The 19,728-nt window shown below is 48.4% G+C and overlaps 2 protein-coding genes across 5 annotated transcripts in view; both read left to right on the forward strand.

Annotated features, from left to right (window-relative positions):
• The window catches only part of LOC106590509 (la-related protein 4B), a 22,329-nt gene extending 5,285 nt beyond the window's left edge, over positions 1–17,044 (forward strand). The window contains exons 2-17 of one of the 4 annotated variants that reach the window (XM_014181597.3): positions 1,918–2,077; positions 7,190–7,331; positions 7,456–7,584; positions 7,671–7,719; positions 7,816–7,952; positions 11,356–11,459; positions 12,016–12,126; positions 14,075–14,128; positions 14,213–14,416; positions 14,514–14,590; positions 14,779–14,997; positions 15,166–15,211; positions 15,422–15,568; positions 15,641–15,738; positions 15,867–15,966; positions 16,091–16,226. In XM_014181597.3, coding sequence (XP_014037072.1) covers positions 1,985–2,077; positions 7,190–7,331; positions 7,456–7,584; positions 7,671–7,719; positions 7,816–7,952; positions 11,356–11,459; positions 12,016–12,126; positions 14,075–14,128; positions 14,213–14,416; positions 14,514–14,590; positions 14,779–14,997; positions 15,166–15,211; positions 15,422–15,568; positions 15,641–15,738; positions 15,867–15,966; positions 16,091–16,117 — 1,737 coding nt within the window. In that variant the 5' untranslated portion in view covers positions 1,918–1,984 and the 3' untranslated portion in view covers positions 16,118–16,226. Of the gene's footprint in view, positions 1–1,917; positions 2,078–7,189; positions 7,332–7,455; positions 7,585–7,670; positions 7,720–7,815; positions 7,953–11,355; positions 11,460–12,015; positions 12,127–14,074; positions 14,129–14,212; positions 14,417–14,513; positions 14,591–14,778; positions 14,998–15,165; positions 15,212–15,421; positions 15,569–15,640; positions 15,739–15,866; positions 15,967–16,090 lie in introns of all 4 variants that reach the window. The other 3 variants (XM_045710599.2, XM_045710597.2, XM_014181595.3) reach the window with 3 other exon arrangements.
• Positions 17,045–17,070: 26 nt separating this feature from the next.
• Positions 17,071–19,728, forward strand: part of LOC106590456 (disco-interacting protein 2 homolog C) — a 40,090-nt gene continuing 37,432 nt past the window's right edge. The window contains exon 1 of the mRNA XM_045710594.2: positions 17,071–18,137. Coding sequence (XP_045566550.1) covers positions 18,059–18,137 — 79 coding nt within the window. The 5' untranslated portion in view covers positions 17,071–18,058. The remainder of the gene's footprint in view (positions 18,138–19,728) is intronic.

Here is a 19,728-nt window from a genome sequence, read left to right on the forward strand (position 1 = left end):
CCATGTGTAGTTAACTAGTGATTATGTTAAGATTGATTGTTTTTTATAAGATAAGTTTAATGCTAGCTAGCACCTTACCTTGGCTCCTTGCTGCACTCGCATAACAAGTAGTCAGCCTGCCACGCAGTCTCCTCGTGGAGTGCAATGTAATCAGCCATGATCAGTGTCCAAAAATGCCGATTACCGATTTGTTATGAAAACTTGAAAATCGGCCCTAATGAATCGGCCATTCCGATTAATCGGTCGACCTCTAGTCTGAATACTTATGTAAAGAAGGAATTTCTGTTTTTATTTAATACATTTGCAAAAATTTCTAAAAACCTTTTTTCACTTTGTCAATATGGGGTGTTGTGTACATCTCTGAGGATTTGTATTTTATTTAATCCATTTTAGAATAAGGCTGTAACGTAACAAAATGGGGTCTGAATACTTTCCCGAAGGCACTGTATATACACATATAAACTCAGCAAAAAAAGAAACGTCCTCTCACTGTCAACTGCGTTTATTTTCAGCAAACTTAGCATGTGTAAATATTTGTATGAACATAAGATTCAACAACTGAGACATAAACTGAACAAGTTCCACAGACATGTGACTAACAGAAATGGAATAATGTGTCCCTGAACAAAATCAAAAGTAACAGTCAGTATCTGGTGTGGCCACCAGCTGCATTAAGTACTGCAGTGCATCTCCTCCTCATGGACTGCACCAGATTTGCCAGTTCTTGCTGTGAGATGTTACCCCACTCTTCCACCAAGGCACCTGCAAGTTTCCGGACATTTCTGGGGCGAATGGCCCAAGCCCTCACCCTCCGATCCAACAGGTCCCAGACGTGCTCAATTGGATTGAGATCCGGGCTCTTCGCTGGCCATGGCAGAACACTGACATTCCTGTTTTGCAGGAAATCACGCACAGAACGAGCAGTATGGATGGTGGCATTGTCATGCTGGAGGGTCATGTCAGGATGAGCCTGCAGGAAGGGTACCACATGAGGGAGGAGGATGTCTTCCCTGTAACGCATAGCATTGAGATTGCCTGCAATGACAACAAGCTCAGTCTGATGATGAGCTTGTTGGACCCTCCACCTCCAAATCGAACCCGCTCCAGAGTACAGGTCTCAGTGTAACGCTCATTCCTTCGATGATAAACGCGAACCCGACCAGCACCCCTGGTGGGACAAAACCGCGACTCGTCAGTGAAGAGCACGTTTTGCCAGTCCTGTCTGGTCCAGTGACGGTGGGTTTGTGCCCATAGGCGACGTTGTTGCTGGTGATGTCTGGTGAGGACCTGCCTTACAACAGGCTTACAAGCCCTCAGTCCAGCCTCTCTCAGCCTATTGCAGAGAGTCTGAGCACTAATGGAGGGATTGTGCGTTCCTGGTGTAACTCAGGCAGTTGTTGTAGAGCATCCTGTAACTGTCTCGCAGGTGTGATGTTCGGATGTACCAATCCTGTGCAGGTGTTGTTACACGTGGTCTGTCACTGCGAGGATGATTAGCTGTCCGTCCTGTCTCCCTGTAGCGCTGTCTTAGGCGTCTCACAGTACGGACATTGCAATTTATTGCCCTGGCCACATCTGCAGTCCTCATGCCTCCTTGCTGCATTCCTAAGGCACGTTCATGCAGGGACCCTGGGCATCTTTCTTTTTGTGTTTTTCAGACTCAGTAGAAAGGCCTCTTTAGTGTCCTAAGTTTTCATAACTGTGACCTTATTTGCCTACCATCTGTAAGCTGTTAGTGTCTTAGCGACCGTTCCACAGGTGCATGTTAATTATTTGTTTATAGTTCATTGAACAAGCATGGGAAACAGTGTTTAAACCCTTTACAATGAAGATCTGTGAAGTTATTTGGATTTTTACGAATTATCTTTGAAAGACAGGGTCCTGAAAAAGGGACGTTTCTTTTTTTGCTGAGTTTAGATATATCCCCCAACCAGCTTCCCTGGTGAGCAGCAGCACACATCCCTGAGAGGAGTTCAGACGTCACATGACGTCAGACCAGGAGTCGGCCGTCCCAGCTGAGCCTCCGGTGCTGCGGGAGACGTGGTCACACCACCTCGGTCTGGAGCGTCAACACCTGGTACAGTACTGTCACTAAAGCTCTTTACTCACACACACAGCCTTTTGGGTCTGGCGTAGTAGATCATATGTTTCTCAGCTATGTGACCTGACTAGTAAAAACCTCCTAGCTCTAATCATTAGATACAAGACCTACATTGCAGATTGTCACAAGGATTGTGCAGTTGTTTGTGACTTGATGTGTTGTTCAGATTGTTCATTAGTACACACACACTAGCATACATCCCATATACACCCATAACTATTTTATCCCTCCTGCTGCTCAGAGCTTCAGTGGGTATTTAGCCATAGAGTCACAGTCTAGGCATGCCTTCTGTAGTGGCTTTGCAGGGAGAGAGAGCGAGACAGTGAGTAAGTCAGCCAAATAGGCAAGAGTAAAGGCAAGGGTCACATGCTAATGGCCTGGCTCAACATGTATCTGACCAACTGGCTCAACACACTTGTGTGCCAGACGGACCAGCCAAACGGAAGATTCAGGAACAGGAGAAGAAGAACAATGTCATCCAAGACAACGTGTTCACAGGCCCCATGGCGAGAGGTAGCGGAGTCGGGGGCCACTCAGTCCAGAACACTCACAGGAGGAGGAACCGGCTATTATTAACGCCTCCGCAGGCCCCGGCATGGTCACACAGACCAACACACACATCGACTCCATGGAGGCAGGAGTGCCACACACACACACTGCCAAGGCCAGGGCCAGCTGTGAGAATGTTCTGTGTATGGAGGAGTGTGTGGAGAGCCAATTAAAACAGAAAATAGCAGAGAACAGCATGGAGAATTCACCTAGACAAAGGATAGAGAACACCATGCAGAACCCACCCAAACAGAAGATCAAGACATTTGAGAACCTAGCGAGACAGATGGAGAACACCATGCAGAACTCAGCCAGCCAGAGGATAGAGAACACCATGGAGAACCCACCCAAACAGAAGATCAAGACATTTGAGAACCTAGCGAGACAGATGGAGAACACCATGCAGAACTCAGCCAGCCAGAGGATAGAGAACACCATGGAGAACCCAGAAAGACAGAAAATAGTGAACACAATTGAGAGCCCAGTGAGACAGAGGATAGCAGAGAATGAAGTGCTCTGGGATACCTGGTTCAGCCGGACCCTGGACCCCGGCCAGGAAGAGACCGAGGGTTGGAGAACCCGCCTGGTCAAGACATCCCCAACCCACCAGCTGTATGATGTCAGAGCTGGGGGGATTACCTCAATTTAGTGGCGGATTGAGGAGGAAGACTGTGTCGTCAGGGAAACCCTGGGGCGGGGTTTCAGGGCCAGAACTCAGAGCTTCTACAGCGTCTGCTCCATCGACGCATATGACCTCGACACTGACCAATCGCAGACAGCGGAACAATTATCCTTTATTCAATCACACATTGAAGAACCTACAGCTATCCAATCACATTCAGGGGAACATACAGCCTCTATCCGATTACACGCAGAAGAACCTACAGCCAATGACCAATCACACAGAGTGAAATCTGCAAACGCCTGACCTATGGCACATAACAGAACCCAAGGCTTCTGAACCCATGGCTTCTGACCAATCACAAACAGTTGAATTTACACCCATCAACCAATCACAAACATTGGAACCAGCAGCTTTTGACCAATCCTATTGTGAGCCCCCCGTGGCACCAGCTCTGCGGACCTTCTCTGGAGAAGCTATGAGGACCCTCAGGCATTACGACAGGACAGCCCCATCGCCCCCGGCGACGCCAGAACCCTGCTGTTAACTGGAGACATTACAGCTCCCGACATACTTCAGCTGACATCACACCGGGAGGAGAGAGGGTGTGGTAAGAAGAGAGGTTCTATGCCCACAGAAAAGATGGTTGACAGCAGCCAGAAAAGAGAAAATGCAAAGAGGGATTTAGACCTCCATGATGCCCACAACTCTATCTCCACCCCCACAGACCCCTGCCTTCCTGACCCTACCCTTACAGATTTAAATATCCATGATACCCACAACTCTATCCCCACCCCCACAGACCCCTGCCTTCCTGACCCTACCCTTACAGATTTAAATATCCATGATACCCACAACTCTATCCCCACCCCCACAGACCCCTGCCTTCCTGACCCTACCCTTACAGATTTAAATATCCATGATACCCACAACTCTATCCCCACCCCCACAGACCCCTGCCTTCCTGACCCTACCCTTACAGATTTAAATATCCATGATACCCACAACTCTATCCCCACCCCCACAGACCCCTGCCTTCCTGACCCTACCCTTACAGATTTAAATATCCATGATACCCACAACTCTATCCCCACCCCCACAGACCCCTGCCTTCCTGACCCTACCCTTACAGATTTAAATATCCATGATACCCACAACTCTATCCCCACCCCCACATACCCCTGCCTTCCTGACCCTACCCTTACAGATTTAAATATCCATGATACCCACAACTCTATCCCCACCCCCACAGACCCCTGCCTTCCTGACCCTACCCTTACAGATTTAAATATCCATGATACCCACAACTCTATCTCCACCCCCACAGACCCCTGCCTTCCTGACCCTACCCTTACAGATTTAAATATCCATGATACCCACAACTCTATCCCCACCCCCACAGACCCCTGCCTTCCTGACCCTACCCTTACAGATTTAAATATCCATGATACCCACAACTATATCTCCACCCCCACAGACCCCTGCCTTCCTGACCCTACCCTTACAGATTTAAATATCCATGATACCCACAACTCTATCCCCACCCCCACAGACCCCTGCCTTCCTGACCCTACCCTTACAGATTTAAATATCCATGATACCCACAACTCTATCCCCACCCCCACAGACCCCTGCCTTCCTGACCCTACCCTTACAGATTTAAATATCCATGATACCCACAACTCTATCCCCACCCCCACATACCCCTGCCTTCCTGACCCTACCCTTACAGATTTAAATATCCATGATACCCACAACTCTATCCCCACCCCCACATACCCCTGCCTTCCTGACCCTACCCTTACAGATTTAAATATCCATGATACCCACAACTCTATCCCCACCCCCACAGACCCCTGCCTTCCTGACCCTACCCTTACAGATTTAAATATCCATGATACCCACAACTCTATCCCCACCCCCACAGACCCCTGCCTTCCTGACCCTACCCTTACAGATTTAAATATCCATGATACCCACAACTCTATCTCCACCCCCACAGACCCCTGCCTTCCTGACCCTACCCTTACAGATTTAAATATCCATGATACCCACAACTCTATCCCCACCCCCACAGACCCCTGCCTTCCTGACCCTACCCTTACAGATTTAAATATCCATGATACCCACAACTCTATCCCCACCCCCACAGACCCCTGCCTTCCTGACCCTACCCTTACAGATTTAAATATCCATGATACCCACAACTCTATCCCCCCACCCCCACAGACCCCTGCCTTCCTGACCCTACCCTTACAGAGGAGCAGCTCACACCCAGCTCTAGTCCTAGTCCCAACTCCAGCCCCCTGGTTGGGGCAGTGAATGAAGCCACGTGTGTAGAGGAGATGGAGGGGCGGGACATATACCAGACTGTCTCAGTAAGTGTGATCAGTGAGAGGAGAGTTATACCAGGCTGTCTCAGTAAGTGTGATCAGTGAGAGGAGAGATATACCAGGCTGTCTCAGTAAGTGTGATCAGTGAGAGGCTGAAAGGAGACCATGCTCAGCAGGACAGTGGAGACCACACTAACAGAGGTATCACCAGTCTCCACACTCTCCTCACTATCGACAGTCTACCCAGTGTCTCTACCCAGGGACTTTACTGTCTACTCATTGAAATCTGACCTTAGACCAGTGGATGTGGAACATGAAGCTGAAACAACTTGATCCATATGATACTACTTCTGACCGCAACACCAAGCCTGACCAAAACATAACCCATGTGCATACTGGGAGACCTGATGGGGATCATGTCAAACCTCCTGGAAATAACAGGAGCCCTGCTGATGACTCAGAGCTCACTGATTGGCCAGTCCAGGCTGAGGTTATAGGGGGAAGATCTGCAGGAACAGAAAAGGAGCCGGAAACCAGTGTGGAACAGAAACACTGGCAGGAAATGGCTTCCGTCACCTGTCACCCCACCAGAGGGAGCAGCCATCTTCCTCAGGGTTGTGAGGACAGAGCCGGGTGCCCATCTTCCTCAGGACTGTGAGGAGGACCCAGAAAGCAGCCATCTCTCTGAGGAAAGAGGAGGCTCTACTGCTGTCCCTCAGGACCTGCCTAGTGAGGACACTCACTTACCGCCCTGTAAAGGTTCTTCAAACTCCTTGTCCACTTCCTCCTCTGTAGGGTCAGAGGGGAGTGATGGGAGAGTGAGTTCAGAGAGAGGAACTGAACCCACTGACTGCAGAACGCTGACAGTAGTGTAGGGACACACATTGACAGTAGTGAGGGGCCCCTGACCTTTGGTTACCACGGCGATAACTGTTCTACTGTGAACTACCCTGGAGACGATGCAACAACTGCAGATTCCTATTTGCTGGCAGGTGTGCTGGGGGTGGAGCATGATCAGATTGATGTTTACACCTCCACCCCGTCTTACCAGATACAGTTCCTGGGTCAGAGGTCACTGCCTGTCACCACAGAGACGGGCACTGTGGGGCTTAGAGGTCAGACTGAAGAGCGGGGCATGATGGACATGGTATCAGAGCTGCTTGGGGAGGAAGTGGACCCCACCTTCTCGGGCCTCTACCCCTCTCCCTGGATGCATTTAGGGCCAGGGCTGCAAGAGGGCTGTGGAGGATGGGCCCAGGATATGGTGCCCAGCCAGGGTGAAGGCGAGGAGGAGCAGCCCCCTAGATCCATGGCCTACACCACCTGCAGCACTCTGCTGCCCCAGGACTCTTGTCTCTGGGAATGGCACCCTCACCACCAGCCTGTGAGTACTTCAGCCGTGTGTGTCTGTCAACTGTCGGGATGAGAAAACACACATCTCTATTCATGTGAGTTAAAAAGTTCTGTTCTGGTCACGATTGACCCAGTTGAGACCTGGCAGGAGCGAGGAGTACACACACACACTATAGAAGTTTTCTATTTTTCGAAGACACACTGACCTTGGGTGTGTGTGTTCCCTTACAGGAATCCACCCCGGTCTCTGAGCTGAACCCAAACGCTCAAGTATGGGCCAATCACACGCTTAGCTTGGACCCCTCAGGCCTAGTCTACACTGACGCCCTCCAATCATGGCTGGCGGTGACCAGTCACCTTGACAACCAGGAAGGTAAGCATGCGGTAGTAGAGTGAATATAAAACAACGCCTAGCCCTTAATCCAGAGGGGTCTGCTGCCTTCTTTGGCTTATTTTAGTGTCTGTCTAGTAAACGTCACTACCTGATTGGTCCTCAGGGTATGAGCAGGGATATGACCTGGAGGAAGTGGGCGAGGCTCAGCTGGAACCGGGCGGTGTAGAATTTCCGGTGGTCACCATGGGAAACCCGTCAGCCAATGGCCTGGTCCAGGACAGCTGTGTCTCAGGTACCAACGTTACTGGCTGGTCAAACAAGACTGTTTATCAGATGATGTCTGATACAGACATATGTTATTCATGTTGTTGCTTTCAGAGGAGCTCATGGCGCAGCTGAAGACCTCACTGGAGTCCTGTCTGTCACGGTACGTCTGTGTGATTGGTCAATGGGCAGCGAGGGTCGTTTCTGATTGGTCAGTGGACAGTAAGGTTTGTTTTCTGATTGGCTGATGTCCCCTCAGGGAGAACCTGGCCAATGACCTCTACCTCGTCTCCCAGATGGACAGTGACCAGTACGTTCCCATAGCAACGCTTGCCAACATCGACCACATCAAGAAGCTCAGCACGGACTTGGAGCTCATCTCTGACGTCCTCAAGTGTGAGTTAACTTAAGTTTTTGTGTGTGTGTACACCAACGGTCAAAAGTTTTAGAACACCTACTCATTCAAGGGTTTTTCTTTATTTTTACTATTTTCTATCATGTGGAATAATAGTGAAGACATCAAAACTATGAAATAACACATATGGAATCTGTAGTAACAAAAAGTGTTAAACAAATAAAATATATTTTAGATTGAGATTCTTCAAATAGGCTCCCTTTGCCTTGATGACAGCTTTGCAACCTCTTGGCATTCTCTCAACCAGCTTCACCTGGAATGCTTTTCCAACAGGAGTTCCCACATATACTGAGCACTTGTTGGCTGCTTTTCCTTCACTCTGCGGTTCGACTCATCCCAAACCATCTCAATTTGGTTGTGGTCGGGGGACTGTGGAGGCCAGGTCATCTGATGCAGCACTCTCCTTCTTGGTAAAATAGCTCTTACACAGGCTGGAGGTGTGTTGGGTCATTGATAGTCCCACTATGCCCAAACCAGATGGGATGGCGTATCGTTGCAGAATGCTATGGTAGCCATGCTGGTTAAGTGTGCCTTGAATTCTAAATAAATCACAGACAGTGTCACCAGCAAAGCACCCCCACACCATAACACCTCCTCCATGCTTTATGGTGGGAAATGCACATATGGAGATCATCCGTTCACCTACTCTGCGTATCACAAAGAAACGGAGGTTGGAACCAAAAATCTCCAATTTAGACTCCGGACCAAAGGACACATTTCTACCGGTCTAGTTTCCATTGCTCGTGTTTCTTGGCCCAAGCAAGTCTCTTCTTATTATTGGTGTCCTTTTAATAGTGATTTCTTTGCAGCAATTCAACCATGAAGGCCTGATTCACTCAGTCTCCTCTGAACAGTTGATGTTGAGATGTGTCTGTTATTTGAACTCTGTGATGCATTTATTTGGGCTGCAATTTCTGATGCTGGTAACTCTAATGAACTTATCCTCTGCAGCAGAGGTAACTCTGGGTGTTCCATTCCTGTGGCGGTCCTCATGAGAGCCAGTTTCATCACAGCGCTTGATGGTTTTTGCGACTGCAATTTTTCTGTATTGACTGACCTTCAAGTCTTAAATTAATGATGGACTGTGGTTTCTCTTTGTTTATTTGAGCTGTTCTTGCCATAATATGGACTTGGTCTTTTACCAAATAGGGCTATCTTCTGTATACCCCCTACATTTTCACAACACAACTGATTGGCTCAAACACATTAAGGAAGGAAAGAAATTCCACAAATGTGCTTTTAAGAAGGCACACCTGTTAATTGAAATGCATTCCGGGTGACTACCTCATGAAGCTGGTTGAGAGAATGCCAAGAGTGTGCAAAGCTGTCATCGAGGCGAAGGGTGGCTATTTGAATAATCTCAAATATAAAATGTTTTGATTTGTTTAACACTTTTTTGGTTACTACAGATTCCATATGTGTTATTTCATAGTTTTTATGTCCTACCTATTATTCTACAATGTAGAAAATAATAAAAATAAAGAAAAACCCTTGAATGTGTAGGTGTTCTAAAACTTTTGACCGGTAGTGTATGTATGTTGGTTAGTTGTTGTATTGTATACATCAGGTATTCTCAAACTGGGGTACGCGCAATGCCGTCGGGGGTACGCCAAATAAAAATGTGATTCACATAAAAAAATGTTAAAAAGTCAAACAGTCCATTTATATTTTCCAACGGGGCTATATTTGGGCGAGGTTTTTTTGTCGCCTGAGTAGCCTCGTTTCACTGCCAAAAATAAAATGAAACCATCTAGTGTTCAGCGAAATAACAACACAATGTCAAATACAGGTAGCCTAGTCAAATAATTAACATCCAATCACATTAACCGTTGCTCTCTCATGGAAATTCCACTAACGGGCCGTATGTAGCCAAAAGTAGCTGCTGCTCACGTTGGTATCTGTACTGATGGTACAAAAGCCATGACAGGGAGACATAGTGGAGTGGAAACAGTTGCTGCCGACGCCACTTGGGTACACTGCAGCATCCACCGAGAGGCTCTTGCTGCCAAGGGAATGCCTGACAGCTTGAAAGACGTTTTGGACACTACAGTGAAAATTGTTAACTTTGTTAAAGCAAGGCCCCTGAACTCTTGTGTATTTTCTGCACTATGCAATGATATGGGCAGTGACTATGTAACGCTTTTACAACATACAGAAGTGCGCTGGCTAGAAAAGTATTGACACGTTTTTTTTAAATTGAGAGACGAGCTTACATTTTTCTTTACTGACCAAAATGTTCACTTGTCTGACCGCTTGCATGATGATGAGTTTCTCACACGACTGGCCTATCTGGGTGATGTTTTTTCTCACCTGAATGATCTGAATCTAGGATTACAGGAACTCTCCGCAACTATATTCAATGTGCGGGACAAAATTGAGGCTATGATTAAGAAGTTGGAGCTCTTCTCTGTCTGCATTAACAAGGACAACACACAGGTCTTTCCATCATTATATGAGTTTTTTTGTGTGCAAATGAACTCAAGCTTACGGACAACGTCAAATGTGATATAGCGAAGCACCTGAGTGAGTTGGGTGCGCAATTACACAGGTACTTTCCCAAAATGGACGACACAAACAACTGGATTCTCGTTATCCCTTTCATGCCCTGCCTCCAGTCCACTTACCGATATCTGAACAAGAGAGCCTCATCGAAATTGCAACAAGCAGTTCTGTGAAAATGTTATTTAATCAGAAGCCACTGCCAGATTTCTGGATTGGGCTGCGCTCAGAGTATCCTGCCTTGGCAAATCTCGCTGTTAAGACACTGATGCCCTTAGCAACCACGTACCTATGTGAGAGTGGGTTCTCAGCCCTCACTAGCATGACTAAATACAGACACAGACTGTGTGGAAAATGATTTAAGACTGAGACTCCAATACAACCCAACATTGCAGAGTTATGTGCATCCTTTCAAGCACACCCTTCTCATTAACCTGTGGTAAGTTATTCACAATTGTCGATGAACAAATAAGGTTTCATATGCAAGATGGCTAAATAAAGAACAAGATTATTGATTATTATTATTTGTGCCCTGGTTCTATAAGAGCTCACTTCCCATGAGCCGGGTTGCGACGACAACTCACACTCATTTTTATGTTTAATAAATGTGTGTGTGTGTGTGTGTGTGTGTGTGTGTGTGTGTGTGTGTGTGTGTGTGTGTGTGTGTGTGTGTGTGTGTGTGTGTGTGTGTGTGTGTGTGTGGCAGGCTTACAATGATGGCAAAAAAACAACCCTGGTGCTAGAGGGGGTACGTAGCTGGAGGTTGAATGTTTGAAGGGGTACGGGACTGTGAAATGTTTGGGAACCACTGGTATACCTGATTGGGTAAGATGTTTACTTGGCGGGAGGGCGCTGACCGTGTCCTCTCTCCTGATTGGCTCGTAGCATTGCCACTGGTGGAGGTGGCAGAATGTGGACAGAAGGTACGGCCACATCAGGGTCGCTGTATCGTCATCCTCCGAGAGGTCCCAGAGACCACACCCCCAGAGGTAAGAATTTGTTGTTTTTAAACAACTAATTGACCGACATCGGTTCAATTCTTTTGAATTCCATTTAGTTATGTTTTTTTCTGAGCTCAATGCTCAGTTTCTCTAGAAATACATCAGGGGTGTGTTCAGTTTGCTGGAACGTTTGCTATGTTGCGACACGTTTCCCCAAAACATTCTCGAAAAGATTTTGAGGTACGTTTGCTCCGTTCGGTGGGTGTGGCTTAAAACAATGAGTGACGTATTTAAAGGGCAGAGGTGCATTTTGAAGCCACAACCCAGCCCCTCCCCGTTTCTCAACTTGACCTTCAGTACAGTACAGCATTCGTTCAATTGAACGTTCTAGTATGTTTTTATCATGGTACTTTTATTCATTGTTTTATTTTGTGTTGTTACAGCATTCAACCCACAGTGCATTTAATGTCCCAAAAGAATATCCAAAAACAAACTGACCTCATAAAGCACTTATGGCTCAGCACTAACTGTAAGAAACTTGTGTCCGTCCGTTCGTTCGTTCGTTCGTTCTGACATTGTGTGTGTTTATCTTGTTGACCACCAGGAGGTAAAGGCTCTGTTTGCATGTGAGAGACTCCCCAGGATCCAGAGCTGTGAGTTTGCCCAGAACGACAACTGGTTCATCACCTTCCACAGTGAGGCTGACGCTCAACAGGTACTGCTTGGAGTCTGAGGTTAAGGGGGGTTAATGAACAGCTGGGAGAGACTGGGGTTTGGGGGGTTAACGAGAGGTAGGAGAGACTGGGTTAGGGGGTTAACGACAGGTAGGAGAGACTAGGGTTTGGGGGGTTAACGAGAGGTAGGAGAGACTGGGTTAGGGGGTTAATGAACAGCTGGGAGAGACTGGGGTTTGGGGGGTTAACGAGAGGTAGGAGAGACTGGGTTAGGGGGTTAACGACAGGTAGGAGAGACTAGGGTTTGGGGGGTTAACGAGAGGTAGGAGAGACTGGGTTAGGGGGTTAACGACAGGTAGGAGAGACTGGGGTTAGGGGGGGTTAACGACAGGTAGGAGAGACTGGGGTTAGGGGGGGTTAACGACAGGTAGGAGAGACTGGGTTAGGGGGTTAACGACAGGTAGGAGAGACTGGGGTTAGGGGGGGTTAACGACAGGTAGGAGAGACTGGGGTTAGGGGGGTTAACGACAGGTAGGAGAGACGGGTTTGGGGGGTTAACGACAGGTAGGAGAGACTGGGGTTTGGGGGGTTAATGACAGGTAGGAGAGACTGGGGTTAGGGGGGGTTAATGATAGGTAGGAGCGACTGGGGTTAGGGGGGGTTAACGAGAGGTAGGAGCGACTGGGGTTAGGGGGGTTAACGACAGGTAGGAGAGACTGGAGTTAGGGGGGGTTAACGACAGGTAGGAGAGACTGGGGTTAGGGGGGGTTAACGACAGGTAGGAGATCCTGGGGTTAGGGGGGGTTAACGACAGGTAGGAGAGACTGGGGTTAGGGGGGGTTAACGACAGGTAGGAGAGACTGGGGTTGGGGGGGGTTAACGACAGGTAGGAGAGACTGGGGTTAGGGGGGGTTAACGACAGGTAGGAGAGACTGGGGTTAGGGGGGGTTAACGACAGGTAGGAGATCCTGGGGTTAGGGGGGGTTAACGACAGGTAGGAGATCCTGGGGTTAGGGGGGGTTAACGACAGGTAGGAGAGACTGGGGTTAGGGGGGGTTAACGACAGGTTGGAGAGACTGGGGTTAGGGGGGGTTAACGACAGGTAGGAGAGACTGGGGTTAGGGGGGGTTAACGACAGGTAGGAGAGACTGGGGTTAGGGGGGGTTAACGACAGGTAGGAGAGACTGGGGTTAGGGGGGGTTAACGACAGGTAGGAGAGACGGGTTAGGGGGGGTTAACGACAGGTAGGAGAGACTGGGGTTGGGGGGGGTTAACGACAGGTAGGAGAGACTGGGGTTGGGGGGGGTTAACGACAGGTAGGAGAGACTGGGGTTAGGGGGGGTTAACGACAGGTAGGAGAGACTGGGGTTAGGGGGGGTTAACGACAGGTAGGAGAGACTGGGGTTAGGGGGGGTTAACGACAGGTAGGAGAGACTGGGGTTAGGGGGGGTTAACGACAGGTAGGAGAGACTGGGGTTAGGGGGGGTTAACGACAGGTAGGAGAGACTGGGGTTAGGGGGGGTTAACGACAGGTAGGAGAGACTGGGGTTAGGGGGGTTAACGACAGGTAGGAGGCACTGGGGTTAGGGGGGTAATGACAGGTAGGAGAGACTGGGGTTAGGGGGGTTAACGACAGGTAAGAGGGATTGATCCTCTAGACATTCATGCACATTTCATTGAGCTGCAGATTTCATTCACTTAAAATGGTTTGAACTTTGGATCTCAACATGAGGAGGAGACAATACACTCACCTCCCGGACAATTACTGGAAATGCTGATTAGCCGTTAAGTAAAGTAGCTTTGAAAGCTAATTTAAGTTGGACTATCCTGTTACTCTGTTACTCTCTGTGTGTGTGTGTGTGTGTGTGTGTGTGTGTGTGTGTGTGTGTGTGTGTGTGTGTGTGTGTGGTGTGTGTGTGTGTGTGTGTGTGTGTGTGTGTGTGTGTGTGTGTGTGTGTGTGTGTGTGTGTGTGTGTGTGTGTTTTCCAGGCGTTCCAGTACCTAAGAGAGGAGGTAAGGATGTTCCAGGGGAAACCCATCAAGGTGAGTGTAGGGTCCTTCACTAAACAGTACTTTTCCATGCAAGTGGCAATCACATGATAAAAGATTGGTTAATTCATTCATTAGGCGCGAATCAAGGCCAAAGTGATGGCAGTCACATCTTACGCGCCAAAGAATGGCTACAGGCCCTGCCCAATGGAGCCCTGCACCAATCAGCAGCCTTACAGCCCATTCTACGCCCAGCCCACTTTCCAGCAGCCCCTCCCACAGCTCTACACAATGACCAATCAGAGCTTGGCTGCCATGGCCGGATACACAGACCCTGTCATGGTGAGGTGGAAAATACACATACACACGCAGGCACAAAATCTATCATGCAGGCACAAGCGTTCTCTCTCCCTGGTGTCATTGTTGTTCTGTCCAGCAGATGGCGTCATTCTCTGGCTTCATGGATGGCTTCCCAGGATTCCCCAGCTTCAAGCTATCCCCCTCACACAGACACAGGTAATACACTCCTCACTCACGTTCTCATTCTGGAGAGACATCTCTCTCCTTCTCCCCAGCTATCATTCTCTTGCCCTCTCTCTTTTTGTCTCTCTCCCTTTCTGTGTTTTGCTTGACGATGGAAGCATGTTTGTAGTTACGTTGTGGTGAGGTGATTTTTGACATCTGTGTTTCCCTCTCTCCTCCAGCAGGGGGCAGCGAGACCAGAGGCGGTGGTCTGGCGACAGGGGGCCGGGCCTTCTGGATGATCCTCCCTTCTTCCCGGAGGGTGGACCAATAGGATGCGTCCCTGGCCCCCCCAGGCAGGGTCGGCCACGGTTACCAGGCAACAGGCGTAGGGATGGAGAAGGGGGTCGACGTGGAGGGAGAGGGGGGTCAGGGTCCTCCCCCAGCACTGACAGAGGAAGGTAGTGACCTCTAACCTCTAGCCCTTAGAGACGGGTCTCTTCCTGATCACTCATTTTCATTAGAGACTAAAAGGGAGAGACATTTTTTTTAGGTACCACCTGAACTGAAGAAAATTATGCCTCTCTCTCTCTCTCTCTCTCTCTATCTCTCTATCTCTCTCTCTGAAGGAGAGGTCCCATTGGTCAGAGGAGAAGAAGAGATGACAAGTACTCTGTAAGTACTTAAAGATGTGTTATAAAGGTTTTGTATCATTTCAGCCAGTAGTTTTGATAGTAGTGCTCACGACCCAAAACGGGACCCTGAAAATGTTGAACAAGTTGTGTTTTCTGCAATGATCTGTTACAAATTCATATATGTACTGGATATGTACTGTATGTCTGTGTGCATATAAACCTGTTTATAAGTGTGTGTGTGTGTGTTTAGAGAGGGCCCCCCCAGTCGCCCCCCCGCTCCTTGTCTCCCAGTCTGGAACTCGACCCCAATAGCTTCCCCCCACTTCCCCTGGCTACAGCTTCTACAGCAACAGTTACCACAGCAACCAACATCCACAAGGCAACCAGCAACCACAAGGTAACCAAGAGTCACACAAACACACTCAGACACTCCCTCTACTTTCTTGTAAGGTTGTTTTTCTTGCTCCAGAGTCCAGTTAGAGGCAGCAGTACCAGCGAACCAACCACTGTGACTTCACAAGACCTCCAGCCTATCACAGCATTGCCTCAGAAAACCCTCCCCCTAGAGTGAGTATATTCTCCTTCCGTTCACAATGTGTTTTGTATGATTACTTTAGGGAAGAAAGTTACAGACTTGTCAGTGTTATGATGTTACGTTTGTGTTGTGTTATATGGTGGTTGTTGCTGTCCCACAGGAAGCTAAAGGAAACTGTAGCGTCTCCCAAGAGAACCACAGCAGCCCGTCCGACCGCGAAAGAACCGCTTCAGACCACGAAGGGGAACAGACCAGCAGCGGTGAGACGACTCACAGACTACAGAGACAAACTGGTTAATAGTTGTTTTTTTGAAATGGTGAAGTTGAATGTACCACAGCATGGCTACATCTCAATAGTCTAAAATGGTTTTCTCACCTCATCAGTGCAGAAGAAGGAGAAGAGACTATTGAGATGCAGTCATCTGTCTACCAGAGAAGTTGTGTATGCTGGGTACTGACCGGTCCTGTGTTGTGAATGGTTAGGAGTCCAAGAAGCCAAGCTACGCTGAGATCTGCCAGCGGATACAAGCTAATCAGATGCTCACCGCAAAGGCTACTGACCACACCCCCTTGGGGACGGAGCTTGTCCCAGCCTATCCTGCGCAGGCGCCTGACCCGGCCCAGTTATCACGGTGACCAGAGTGAGATAGTTACTTTGGGTTGGGGAGAGAAGGGGAAGAAGTTCTTCAAGCCAAAGAAAAAAATAGAAAAGTTGTAGCATTGTTGTTTCTCTCTGCTGTCTGTCCGTCTGACTTGACGGACCTTTCTGACTTTCTGAAATCTTTATGTTTTGATATTGATTGATTTCTTTTGATTAATATTGATCAGTATTTAGAGGATTGGACATCAGATTGCTGTATTAATTCTAGTCTAAATAACTTCATCGTAACATTTAGAGTAACTACGAACAGCCAGACACTGAGTGACAAGAGACTAAAGCACTGATGTCATATAACATTTTGTTTCTGCATGAGTTTTAGATGTCATTTATTTTATGTTAGATGGAATTCCTTTTGTGTTGACTGGGGGAGGGGGAGTCTCTTACAGTCAGGCGTTAAGAAGAGGAACAACTCTGGTTGATATTGATAAGTTTACATACAGATGCAACATTGTTAGAGTTACTTGAGTTAACAACTTGATTTGGAATCAGGGGTGGTGGGAGGTAAATCGTTTTCTGTTCAGATTTCCTGTGTTTGAGAGAGATTAAGTTTGTAAATGTGGGTATTAGATACAGAATTGAGGCATGATTTAAAAAGGTGAATGTTTTTTTTTCTGTACAGATGTAAATAATTTGACTGTTATTAAACAATTGCCTTAATAATAAACAGTAAACATATATTTTCGCATAGTCATTTATTCCCTGTTACTTACAATTCTAAAGTTTGGTTGAAGAAGTCAATATGGCTGGCTGAATCAGTCTAGCAAACTAAATTCGTACATGAACCTTTCCTTCAGTAGTCGCCTGCGGTCAGATTGTTCAAGTGGTGAATGTCTGCGCCTGAGAGCGGCGCTTTCCAATGTCACGTGGTGCTGAGCTCCGCGTCTGTCGCTGTCCGCGTCTGTGGTGCTGATTCTCTGATCGCAGCTATTACAGCTGGTTTGTTTAATCCTACTTCAGCATCATTGGACCTTCAAATCATGTGACAATGTCACCACATGCTGTGTTATTATAAAATGCAGTGATGCTATGGAGCTAGCTACTCTGCATATGGGCTAATTATCAGTATAGCGTTGGTTGTGGCAAAATCAGATGAGTAAGTAGCGTACCTTACCTGAGACTTGAAGACTTGAGCTGAGCTCTCAGAGCTAAGCCGAGTGGTGGGCAGAAAGCCCGGCTTGTCTGCTCCTTGGCAATTCCTTGGGCTTCATGAAGACCAGAGATCCACCAGTACATTGTTGTTGCCATAATTCAGTGATATAGGCCTATATATCCATGTGTGTATCAAGAGGGTGTGGTGCAGTGGTTTGGACATCATACCCATGCCTCCCACGCGGCGCCACCATCGGTCCCTCCTGGTAGCGCTCCTCTCCTCTCCACCGTGCGTCACGTGACAGTAGCTCCTAACAGCGCGAGGATCATCATCAGCACCGCATCGCCGGGCAAGCAGCCTCGAGACCCACGGATCGACCCTCAGTGGTCCCTCATCACAGAGACGATAATAACGGAGAGGAGGCAGACTAACGAGGCCATGCCGGAGCCCCGGTAAACCGACAAAACATATTTTTCTCTTTGTTCCCCTCAATGCACCGCTAGCTGCCTCCTAGGAGGATCCGCGGAATAGCTCTCTGCTGGAGGAGAGGAGGAGACGGCAACTGAGGGAGGACGGAGAGATTTTTCTACTGTATAACCTAATGGCAGAGCGTGAGGCGTCGCCTTTACCACTGGACGTTCGCGCCCGGCTGGCGGAGTTGGAACTCGAGCTGTCAGAGGGTAAGAACAAACCCCGCGCGCACGTTTAATCCGTTAACGTAGAGGAATCTCTAAAGCAATGGCCCGTTCCCCCAGACCCCACTCGCTCTCCACTGCTCCGCCCCTCCAGATGTTTGTCAGAGCGGCCCTCCCAGCCTGTTTTAGCCGGGACAGGGTGAGGGGAGACCCAGCAGCCCACTGCGGGATTGACCCGCCTGCCTTTGTCTCTTTCTTGGTGACACCGACACAAACCCGGCATTTGACCTTGAGACCAACTGGGTGTTATGACTTGAAATACGTTTTTTTGTCCGTAAGTCCACGGACCCGTGTGCGTGTATGTGTAGGCCTGTACGTGTGTGTCATGCTCAAACGTATGAATTGAATAATATCTCTGCAACACTGCGTGACAGGATACGGTTATGTGTGTGTTCGTGATCGGGCTCGGTGTTTTGGCCTGCATACTCAGCTGCTGCTGCTGATGATGATAATGATGATGATTTGGGTGTTTTTTTTCTGGCGACGATTGAATCTAAAATAAAATAGCCCACAAGGAATCTGTTAAATCACAACCATGCGGATTAACCAATGGAATTCTGAGATTATTTTGCAGCGCGTGATTGTCAGATAAATTGCGCATTTATCTCTGTGTTATATAATGTTGACATATTTTATTCATATACATTGTCTGCTCTATAGATTGCCGTCAACGCTCCTGATGCATGTTGTGTGCGTGGTTTGCATCGTGGGCTAGCGTGTTAGAGACGCACTGATGAACGTCTAGAGCCTAATGCAGCCAGTAGCCTATTTTTAATGCTATGATTGTTGGATCCCAAACCCAGCTGTCCCTCCATAGGCTGTTCATCAGAGCAGGACCAGGACAGATAGTGATGGAGATACAGGTGCTGTACTGGAGATGGACAGATGAGGGGGTGTGCAGATTGATATAGAGAGGGGGTGTGCAGATTGATATAGAGAGGGGGTGCACAGAGTGATAGAAAGGAGGGATGTATATATTGATAGAGAGAGAAAGAAAGGGTGAACAAAGTGATAGAGAGGGGGGGTGTACAGAGTGAAAGAGAGGGGGGGTGTACAGAGTGAGAGAGGGGGGTGTACAGAGTGATAGAGAGAGGGGGGGTGTACAGAGTGATAGAGAGGGGGGGTGTACAGAGTGATAGAGAGAGGGGGGGTGTACAGAGTGAAAGAGAGAGGGGGGTGTACAGAGTGAAAGAGAGGGGGGGTGTACAGAGTGATAGAGAGAGGGGGGTGTACAGAGTGATAGAGAGAGGGGTGTACAGAGTGATAGAGAGAGGGGGGTGTACAGAGTGATAGAGACGGTGTGTACAGAGTGAAAGAGAGGGGGGGGTGTACAGAGTGAAAGAGAGAGGGGGGTGTACAGAGTGAAAGAGAGAGGGGGGTGTACAGAGTGAAAGAGAGGGGGGGTGTACAGAGTGAAAGAGAGGGGGGGTGTACAGAGTGAAAGAGAGGGGGGGTGTACAGAGTGAAAGAGAGAGGGGGGTGTACAGAGTGAAAGAGGGGGGGGGTGTACAGAGTGAAAGAGGGGGGGGGGGTGTACAGAGTGAAAGAGAGAGGGGGGGTGTACAGAGTGAAAGAG

Source organism: Salmo salar, chromosome 29 (assembly GCF_965601325.2).
Source record: "Salmo salar chromosome 29, fSalSal1, whole genome shotgun sequence".
Lineage (NCBI taxonomy): Eukaryota > Metazoa > Chordata > Actinopteri > Salmoniformes > Salmonidae > Salmo > Salmo salar.